This window comes from Oryctolagus cuniculus, chromosome 1 (assembly GCF_051225735.1).
Source record: "Oryctolagus cuniculus isolate XC-2025 breed Fujian yellow rabbit chromosome 1, ASM5122573v1, whole genome shotgun sequence".
NCBI classification, from domain to species: Eukaryota; Metazoa; Chordata; class Mammalia; order Lagomorpha; family Leporidae; genus Oryctolagus; species Oryctolagus cuniculus.
In genome coordinates, this window is record NC_142867.1 from 140,561,712 (window position 1) to 140,572,370 (window position 10,659).

The 10,659-nt window shown below is 53.3% G+C and overlaps 1 protein-coding gene across 1 annotated transcript; it reads right to left on the reverse strand.

Moving 5' to 3' along the window:
• Nucleotides 1–4,607: 4,607 nt before the first annotated feature.
• Nucleotides 4,608–10,436, reverse strand: SPATA31E1 (SPATA31 subfamily E member 1). Its single transcript, XM_070049487.2, has 4 exons — nt 10,296–10,436; nt 9,225–9,282; nt 8,612–8,672; nt 4,608–8,337 (listed from the first exon to the last, which is right to left on the reverse strand). The coding sequence occupies exons 1-4, from the start codon at nt 10,434–10,436 to the stop codon at nt 4,608–4,610; spliced, it is 3,990 nt and encodes a 1,329-aa protein (XP_069905588.2).
• Nucleotides 10,437–10,659: the final 223 nt, after the last annotated feature.

A 10,659-nucleotide genomic window follows, 5' to 3' on the forward strand; every position in this document is an offset into this window, starting at 1 on the left:
CATCTGAATGGCTCAGTCACCCTCGGGTAACTGAGCCCTAGCAGCTCCCCAGGGAACTAGAACCCAGACCAGCATCACAGAGCTACGGGTTCCTGGTCACAAAGAATGGGGGAGGGGGCAGTGGCGCAAGTTCTCCTCACTGCCCCTCCCCCGCCGCCCAGGCAGCACAGTCCTCCTCTGTTCTGGGCCTTCTAGTTCCCTCCGTTCAAATCAGTTCTCTCTTCCTGGGAATTTCCTGACTTCTTTAAGAGGGCTGAGTGAATTTGTTAGGTAGGAAGTTAAAAATTAGCCTGTATGTGTGTGTGAGAGAGGGAGGGGCTAAAGAAACCAGCACCTGCTGTGGGAGCCCCAGAAGCCCAGCATCTTGCACTTCAGAGTCCTGCCCAGACCCTGACAACCTCCCAGGTGGTCCAGCCCTTCCCCCAAGGAGAGCTCCCAGGAGAATTCTGCCCCCTCAGGACCAAATGGGTTACCTGATAACACTGGTCAATGGAACCTTCTCAGATGCCCTATGGGAAGGCCCTCTACTCTGCCTGTAGCCAGCAAATCTGGGGAGGGATTTGCTAATTTTCACCCAACAAACCCTTCCACCAGGACTCTCCATCCTTCATCCTGGGGGAGAGGGGGAGGGGGTAAAGAGGCTCCCTTAAAACCTAAGGAGTCCAGAGACTGTGTACTCAGCCCTCTGCTCTCTGCTGAGCTGCCTGCCTGGCCTGCCCAGGTGTGTTCTCTCCACTCAACCATGTAACCTTGCTCTCCCCCGTCCCAGCAACTGGGAGCTCTCTCTCCGTCCCTGCTGTCTGTCCTGACGGATCCCCTCTCCCCAATAAAGCCTTATCACACCACTCTCTGCCTCACGCCTGAATTCTTTCTTGGCTGAAGACCCCCACAGCTCCCAGGGCTCTTTCTCCAGTGACAAATTCCATCCATTTCATAGCTCTTGAAAATTTGGGTTTGTCTCTGAAATTTTATTATTCTTTTGTAATTCTTATTTAATAATAATTGTTTTGTAATTATTATCACTTTGTCATTAATTATTCCCCAGGTGTCTGCTGCTTTCCCACATGACATGTTCTTGGCTGGACCAGTCAGACTCAGAAGCTAAATTTCTGTTTATTTATCTTTGTGAATTTTGATTATAATTTTTATAATTTTTAGGTATAACAGAAGACCCAGCTATTAGGATGGACACCACAAGCAAAAAAGAGCCAAAAAAGTTTAAGTACAGGGTCACAGTCCAGTTGGTAAAACAAAACAAAACAAAACCCTCTTGTCTCCTATCTTACCCTATACTTCCTGCAAAGGCCTTATAAAGTTGTTGCAAGAAAAATCATGGAAAACAGCTACAAAAAGAGGTCTCTGACTCCATCACCTCACCTTTTTTTTTTTTTTTTTTTTTTGACAGGCAGAGTTAGACAATGAGAGACAGAGAGAAAGATCCTCCTTCCGTTGGTTCACCCCCGAAGTGGCCACTACGGCTGACACGCTGCACCGATCCAGCCAGGTGCTTCCTCCTGGTCTTCCATGCAGAAGCAGGGCCCAAGGACCGCACTCCCGGGTCACAGCAGAGAGCTGGACTGGAAGAGGAGCAACTGGGACAGAACTGGAGCAGCTCTCATTTACATGTAAATTAACCAATCAAGTTTTTATACTTCTGTGTGCCTTATTTGCACAGGTGGACCTGAATGAGAACTTGGGCAGGAACTTTGTGTGTGTGTGTGTGTGTGTGTGTGTGTGTGTGGTGTGTGTGTATCACCTTGGTTAATATAATTTCATTTAACATAATATCTTAAAATGCTTTTTTAAAAAGACTTATTTGAAAGGCAGAGTTACAGAAAGAGGGAGAGACAGAGAGAAAGGTCTTTTTTTGCTTTGTCTTATTCTGTTTTAGGTTTATTTATTTGAAAGGTAGAGTTACAGAGAGGCAGAGGCGGGGCAGAGAGAGAAAGAATCTTCTATCCGCTGGTTCACTCCTCAATCAGGCACAGCCTAGAGACACAGCAGGGGCTTAGGAAAGCAGGATACCACAGTATGGGAATTTTCTAAGCAAATCTTTAGCTGCTTTTCATGTGGACAAAACCTTATCCACATTCAATTAAAAAGGGAGAAAATGTAGAGCAAGACTAGAGAAAACCCAAGTTGTCTTTCTCTGGAGGCAACATTTGTAATTAAAAGGTTACACGGCCTTCAGCCATGTAAAGGTTATTTGTATGTAGTTATAGCTATGCCTAAACATATTGCATAGTTTATAATGATTCTAATCCTTCCATTGTTTTCATTTTCTGTAAACAAGCCAAACCCTTGGTGCAAATCCCTTAGCTCAGTGCCCCATACACTGCAGGAGCCAATAAACAAGACTTTGCTTTCCAATGTATTTGGATGGCAGTGACGCAGTGGGCTGCAGGGTGAAGTGAAAGGCTAACTTGCTGAGCTTAGGGTTATCAAACCTGCCCACCCCACAGGAAGGTGGGGCCGTTGCCTGGCACCTGGAAGAAAACCTTGAAGCCCTGGACTATCCTGCTTGACTGAGGCCAAGGACCATGCCAGATCGGTCACCTAAGATGGGCCTCAGGGACATCACCTGGTTTTGGATCAGCTGGGGGCCTGGGCTCTGTTTGTCAGTTTGACCTCAGGGAGAAGAATCTGGATTCTGAGCAGTTAAGGTCAGTCGTACGCAACCCCCAGGCATATGTGGCTGACCCCAATAACAACTCTGGACACTGAGCCCAGGCAAGGCCTCTGACAGCTGTACAGGTTAAGTATTTCTTACCTGGATTCTTGGCACGAAAGCTTTTTGCATTCAGTTTCTGGAGACTTTATACATACATAGTGAGATATTTAGGGATGGAAGGTAGATAAATAGGACATGTGTTTATGTTTTGTATGCACCTTATACACACGGACTGAAGGTCACTAAGGTCTTTTTGTAGAAAATTTTTAGTGTGCCTGTGATTTGACTGCTACCTATCACACGAGGGCAAGTGAGTGTGGAATTTCACATTTCTGGTATCATGTTGGAACTGGACACGGTTTGGACTTCAGAGGATTTTTCAATTCAAAATGTTGGTGCCATTTAGGTTGTGTTTGGTCCTGGGGTACTTTATATGTAAAATGTGATAATCCTCTTCTTGTAATGCAGCTTAGTTCAGTGCCCCATACACTGCAGGAGCCCATAGGCAGCGCAGGTGTTTTCGCACCCACAGCTGGGTTCCCTCTCCCAGGGCTGCTCCTCTGAGCCTCCCACTTCCACTGAGAGTCTTCCTTGTCCTCCTACTCAGGGGAGAACACAGACAACTCAGCTTTGCAATGCGTTGATCTAACAATGGTGCACAAGCAAATCCATACATACAAGCTCCCTGCTTGTCCCTTGCAGTACAGTATGCAACAAATTACATGTGGCAGTCAGCACTTGATTATGGAACAGTTTTAGTGCTAGACGGTTTTGTCCAACTGCAGGCTGATAAGTGTTCCGATCATATTTAAGTTAGGCAAGGCTAAGCAGGTGTTGCTGCCACCTGTTTCATGCAGTTCCCTCGATGTCGCTATCTTTGCCTGAATGAGCCCTGGAATCCTCATCCAGTTTTGCCACATCCCAGAACCTGCCTTTCAGGGTCTATATATCTTGCTTCCAGGGAGCAGGCTGTTTGGGCCTCACAGCCCAGCCCCTCCCAGGTCCAAGCTCTGCTCTTGCTGCTGAACACAGCCTGGAGGCTGCCTGTCAGTCATGGGGCCCAGACAGGACTCGTGCAGGAAAGCACTATGGGTCTCGGCCCGCTCCCCCTCTCCCAAGACTCAGTGTATCCAAAGCCCTGCAGACGTCTATGTTCCCACCTCTGTCCAAGAGAAGTCCTGGTGTCAAGGTGTCAGGCCCCCCAGGACATGGGACGCATCAGAGCCCCCTAGACCTGGTTTCCCCTCTGTCGTCAACTCATCCTTCAGGAATTCAAGAGGCGATTTTGAGCAAGCTTCTGAAATAGGCTGCTAGGAATTCATCTTCCCTATGTGAGGCTGTGCTTTCTCTTGAGTCTGGGCCTCTGTGTTGACCTAAAGGGAGCTTCTCCAGGCCTGTGGTCTGGAGGCAGAGCAGGTGGGCCAGGGCTTCTGGCACAGGAGAAGCCAGTTGGCCCTCGGGTCTCTTCCTTCTAGGTCTGAGACTGGCTCTAGGGTGGCAAAGGCCCCTTGTTCCCAGCACCCTCGTGTCTCTCTGCCTCCTTCCTGGCTTTTATTATCTCAATTTGTCTCCCACATCGGCAAGACCATGGGCAGGGGCAGCATGGCCCCAGCAGCTGTCCTGTGGCTCCCAGCCATGCATAGAAGCTGTAGGTCCTGTGTTTGCTGCTCCTCTAGAGAGCGGGGAGGCAGAGGCTGGGATAGGTGACACTGCCACGTTGTCAAGGCGCAGTGAGGGAAGCTGGGGTGAGGCTGGGTCTGCACCACCAGTGTCAGCCTCCCTCCGTGCCCCGTCCCTTCTCGAAGCCACACTCAGGGACAGCAGCTGACCACTCCCCTATGCCCGTGCACAGCACAGCACAGACAGAAGCCACGCGTGTGATGAGAAGACACGTGTATTGGGGAGGAATGCACATCTTTGTAGAAAGGAGCCATTGTCACATAAAAGATGTGGGGACATAAGACTGAGCGGGTTTTCTCTGCAGAAACTGGCGTTTTTCTGAGAGAAAGCTTTTCCCACTGGGATAGCCTTGAGAAGCATGCTGTGTGTGAGGAGAGGAGGCACCTCTTTGAAGAAAGCAGTTCCTGGGGCAGTGGACAGGCCGACCCCAGTCACCTGTCACCCTCGGTCGGTGCTGGCCTGGGCTGGAGTGGCACGCAGGCTCCCTGGGTGGGGAGACCCAGTTGCTGTCCCTGTCTCTGAGCCACCTGCTCTTGACAGGATGGTTGAGGCCCTGAGGGGTGGCCTGGTGACCAAAGGCTGTGTCTGTGCCCGCTCTGCTTTGCTGCATGTAGGAAGGACCCCTGTGGTAGCAGGAACGCTCCCGCAGCGGGGCCTGGCGTTCCACCGTGTACCAGTCTATCTCTGAGATGCCACGTCCAGGTGGAAGCCCCAGGTGGTCCAACATGATCTTGCCCACAACCGTTATGACCGCCTGGGCCTCGGTGTCTCTCCTCTCCATGCACATCCTGCCCATGCGTGATCCCTGGTCCCGGGCGGTGGCTGATGCAGGCCTGCCTCCTGGAAGGGTGTCTCTCCGCCCTGTGCCCTTTTTGATGGGGTTAGGACACTGCACGAATGGCCTTGTTCTGTGTTCCTTGTGGCTTTCTGGGGGTGCCTGTCCCTTCTTTGTCAGGAATGGTGAGGACTCGTCCCCAAGGATGTCTCCTGTTTCCCTATCCCAGGCAGGGTGGGCCGTGCCGTGGGCCCAGGAGGCCCTTGGTCCTGCTGCTCTCTCTTCCCGCTGTACAGGGTCGTTCCTCCCACACACTTCTCTCCTGTCAGAAGGACTTATGTTGCTCTCACTCTTGCACTGGGCCTTGCTTTTTGAGATTCTAGGCTGCTGCTGCACCTGGCTGCTCCTTGCATTCGATGGATGGTCAGGAAGCCCCGGGGATGCTGAGTCATTGCTACTGGATGTTCTCTGGGAAGTGGTCCAAGAGGCCCGAGAGGCTGAGATGTCTGCGGTGGGGAGCACCTTGGGGCTGCGGTCCCGGTGCTTGATGCCAGCGACCTGGCCTTGAGGCTGCCTCTCTGCATCCAACTGCACTTTGACCTCAACCTCATTGACAACCTGCGATCTTTGGCCTGCCTGTCCTGCAGTGCGGCCAGCTGCAGTCCTCATGGGTCGGGGGCACTTACCGGTCCCCTGAGACTTGAAACTGAGACTCACGTCAATGGTCTGGGAGAACGTCTTCACGCTGGCTCCCACAGTGACTTCCCAAGCAGAGTGCTTCTGGTCCTCCGAAGCCTCCCTGGTTTCTTTAGCCTTTGCGGGCTGGGAGCTTCTTTTGATCTTCTGCAATTGGCTGGGGTCTGGTGAGGCCAGGACCCTGCTCTCCTGCTGGGGCTCATCCCTGGCCACTGCTGCACTTGATCTCACCTCCGAGCTGCCTTTCCCAGTTCCTTGCTCGGTCTTGCTCTGCTGGACTCTGCCAAGCCAGCTGGAAGTGGGAGGCTCCGTAGGAGGCATGGCCTCCTGCCTTGTCCTAGGGACCTCCGAGAAACCACTGGTGCTGCAGGACAGGGTCCTTCCCAGAGCCCTCCGGACTTCCTTACATGCAGGTGAGGGCGCAGGGAAGGGCTTCTCCAGGGGTGGAACTGATTTTTTTGCCATCATCTTCTCCCTTGCGCCTTTCTGAGGGTCTCCCAGGAACCTGGCCGTGTTGGCTCTCACACTGGCCTCAGACTTACCGGCAACGGAGGAGGGCGAGGTGCACTGTGGGTGGAGTAAAACCTGAGCTGCATCTGAGTTGACGTTTAGGGGCTCAAGGTTCTGGAGGTGCTCGAGGCCCCACCGATGCTGCGCCCAAAGCCTTTTAATGTGTGCTTCCAACATGTGTCGAGTGAGGGGGTCGAGGAAGTCAAGTTCCTGGGACGTGTTCACGCCGGAGTGCTGCCCCTTCAAGGCCAGTAGATTTCTGGATTTTGTGTGGGCGTCAGACTTGGGAAGGGCAAGGCTTGCAGAAATCCAGGACCGGCGCACTCTCACGGGAATCCTGCCCTCCTTGATTTGCCTCAACTTCTTGTCCAAATGGGCTTTCAGGGTTTTTCTAAGATGCTTCTTGTCTGGGCTCCTAAGTTTGCAGTCTTCGTAGTACCACTTCCTGGGTCTGTTCAAATCACTGTCTGACCTCCTGTTATCTTCCAGAACCTTCTTCACAGAGGTGGTTGTCTGAATGTGGGATGCATGCTGTTGGTTGTACCGATCTTGCTCCAGATCCTTGCTTGGTTTATCCAGGTGGGATCTCACTGCATACTTCCTGGAGTGTCTTCGAGGGAACACAGACCCCGTTTCCTGCACGGCCTTGTTTCTTTTATCTGCAGTTTCAGAGGGCTGGGAGGACTGACATGAGTCACACCTGTTATTTGCCTCGCACTGGCAGGTTTGGGAGGCCCAGCTGCCCTGGGGGAGGCTGGGTGTGGGTTGGCCAGCACCTTCTTGAGGGTTTTGGAGAAAAGAGCGAGCAGCCCACTTCCGTTGTAGTGGCATCTGCAAAGGCCAATCCATTTCTTGATTGTCAGTTGGGATGATAGAGCGAGCCTTATCCTGGGAGGTGGGGCAGGACGATCTACAGGTCCCACCCTTGTGTAGGGAGGGGCTTGGTAGGCTTGGGAAAGAGCAAGGGAGCTGGGGCTGGGTATGGACCTGAACTAGACGAAAGGGGAAGTTTTCGGTCAAAGATTGGGGTTGGGCCAAAGGGTTAGGGGGCAAGGGCTGAGCCTGGGAAAGCTGTGGAGGGTCTGAGGACTGAGTTTGAACTGGAGAAGAACTAACATCAACATTGAACCTAACCGTGGGAGCTCTTGAAAGGGTGGGCCCCTTAGAAACCCAGGCCGTAGCCACTAGTGACTCGCTGTGCAGAGAGGGGAGGCCCCAGAAGAGCTGGCTGCATTTCTTCTCTAAGTGGTCCCCAAAGACCTGGGGGGCAGAGAGCCGCGGAGGCCCCTGCAGCTGTGTGCATTGGTGCCGTGGTCTCCAGAAGAGCTGTGGGGCGCTGCTGGCCTGCTTGCTGCTCAGGGACCTCAAGAGAGCCCCCAGAGAACTCAGGAGGCAGCCTGGGCGCATCTGGCCTAGCAGGGACCCCGTCTTCTCTTCTGCCTTCAGCATCAGGCCTGCTCTCCTGGAGATGAGGATTTCTAGCAGCCTCTGGCCATCAGGGCTGATGAAAGGAGGGCCGCCAACCTCTGCCTGCCCACGTGCGGCGTCTCCCCAGGGCGAGGCCTCTGGTGGGTGCTGGGAAAGAGGCTCTTGCTGGCCTCTGCCATGTGGTGAGGTGAACAGGAGCAAGGCCTTGGCGGTCGGCCACCACCAGGAGAAGAATGCAATGGAGCTGCTTACGCGGTCCAAGCCCGAGGCGGCCGTGCCGAGAGAGGCCAAGCAGGAGTTACCTGGAGGGGCGCTGTCTGGGGCAGGGCCTGCCGGGGTGCTCTTCACGTCGGACTGGACTTGTTGAGGTCCTTCTGACGGGCGGGAGGCCGGGGGAGGAGGGTGCTGGGTCAGCAGAGCCGGGGAAGGCAGTGGGGACGAGGTGACAGGAGAAGCATCTTCCTCGGGCTCCCCATGAGGCTGGTGGCCCCCAGCAGGGGCTGGATTGCGTTCATCTCCCTGGAGGTCCCGACACAGAAGGTGAGAAGCGCTGTCGTCAGGGAGCTTTCCCAGGTGGCTGCAGGAGACAGGAGGCACACGATGCAGCCAGGAGCAGATGGGACTGGCATAGCCGATGAGCTGTGGATCCTGGGGAGTTTGGGCACCTGTGTGCACGGCCCTTCTCTGTCCCAGGCCCTGACCTCACAGAGCTTTCTTTTCCTTATCCCAGGGCTTTAGTCACATATGGTCCCCATCCTGTGGCCTCCCCTTCCCAGTGCAATCCCAGGATGGGGGTCATATCCTAGGGTCTGGCAGGATAAGGACATGGACCACAGCAGAAACCTCCTCACCTTTGCAGAAGGGAAATGAGCCCTCGAGCCTCCTTCAGTTCTTCCAGGCAGTCTCTGCAGGCTGGAAACCAGGAGACTGGGTTAGAGTGCAGAAGGGAGGGGTCTGGGATTCTTCCAGGAGGTGGAATAGAATGTCCCTTTCAGATGAGCCCTGGGAGATTAGACTCCAGAACCCAAGCATCAGTGTCCAAGCCCCAGGACCGCAGGCAGTGCCAGCAGTGCACATGGGACTGTGCACTAGTATTTACAAAGTGACTCCACATCCATCACCCTCTGGGGTCCTCACCACTGCACTGCAGGGGAGAGAGGAGGGGCTCATCTCAAAGAGGAGTCGGCCCTTGAACGTGAAGCACCTGTCCACAGCTCCACTCCAGATGCAGGCAGTGTTGGTCCACTGCAGCCCACAGTGCCCCCTACTGGGCAACACTCATTTCCTGCTTGCCATGGCTTCCTTACCAGCAGGATCCCGAGGATTCCTGGTGCTGATTTCCTTCCCAGGAGCCTCTCTGTCAGGCATCTGTCGCTGACATACTCACAAGGTGGCTCTGGTCCCCCATGGACTAGCGAGATCAAGTCCCCTGTGGTGCCTCCTGGTGGAAGGGCAGAGCCTTACCTTTCAGAGTTGCACTCTTTTTCTTGTTTCTGGTCTTCCTCCATGTCTGCACTTGACCCTGAGAGACAAGGAAGAAAGAGGATCTAGGATCCAATCCTGTCTCCTCTCCCCAGAAATGCTGCAGGAAATCAGTGCTCATGAATAACACTAAGGATGTCCTGTATTCTTTTCGTTGTTTCTACTCATTCCAAAAAGATATTTGTTGGAGTGGCAGAGGACAGAGAAAGAGACAGGCAGAGTTCCCATCTGCTGGTTCACCTTCTCAAATGCCTAGAATTATCCAAACCCGGCCAAAGCTAGGAATGGGAGCTAAATCCAAGTCTATTCCCTGGGGTAAGGACCCAACCACTTAAGTCAACCCTGCTTCCCACATAGGTGTTTATTAAAAGGAAGCTGTAATCAGCACTAGAGCCAGTCTTAAACCCAGCCATTCTTACATAGGGTGCAGGCACTAAACCAAATACCCACCAATTATTCATTTTTAAAGTAGAACAAAGATTTTGTTTTTCATCTTTGAAAAGTACACAGAGGGATGCATGTTCTCTGTGAGATCTGCCATGAATTCCTGTATTCACTGTTCCTATGCTGAGGAGACAGACTCAGTTCTACCGTGCATGTGAGCTGCCACGGAGGAGCCTGAGGCCTGGGGCCAGGGGTGACTCTAGGCCCTGAATGGAGCTTCTCACTTCTCAGCAGAGCTCTCAGGTCAGCCCAAACATCATGAAAAGCCTGGCCCTGGGACACCCATTCCAAGAAGACGACTTATGAACCTGGGTTCAGAGCCCATGACTTCCCCTCTGCCGCAAGGGATCTCAATTCTCTGAGTCATGGGGACACCGGCTGCTGAGTCAGGGTCCGATTTTGCCCTGGTGCTCTCCCACACCCACAGGAATGGCCTGAGAGCTTCACACAGAAATCCTAGTTCCACCTCACTCCTGCCATGAAGGATGATGTTCTGTCCTGAGATTTTTCCCATCTCAGGAGTCTGTCTGGTTGGTTTGGAAACAGAGAAATAAGAGAAGAAAACAGAGAAAACCCTTGTCTGTTGGGTTCTGGCCAAGGGCTCCTTACCTTCCTGATGGTCCCCTTTCTCTTAGGAGGTGGTGAGGGTGGAGTGCTGTGGACGAATGACAGGAGGAAGAGGCCCAGGCCACACAGGAAGACCAGGATGATGTCTGCTCCCCAGGAGGTGCAGCTGGGGCTCTGCCACATTGCACAAATGCTTTTCCGAGGAGCAAGTTGATATTCCATCCTCCAAGTCTTTCGCTCAGGTGACTGAACCCTGGGCATTCCCTTTGGCAGAAGGAAGTGGGCCCAGGCCCGCATCACAGAACTGTGGCCTCCTCATCACAAAGGGCTATGGAGGCAGGGGTGGGGACAAGGAAAGGAAGAGGTTGGCCACAGCCCCTCCCCCACTATCCAGCCTAGTAGATAC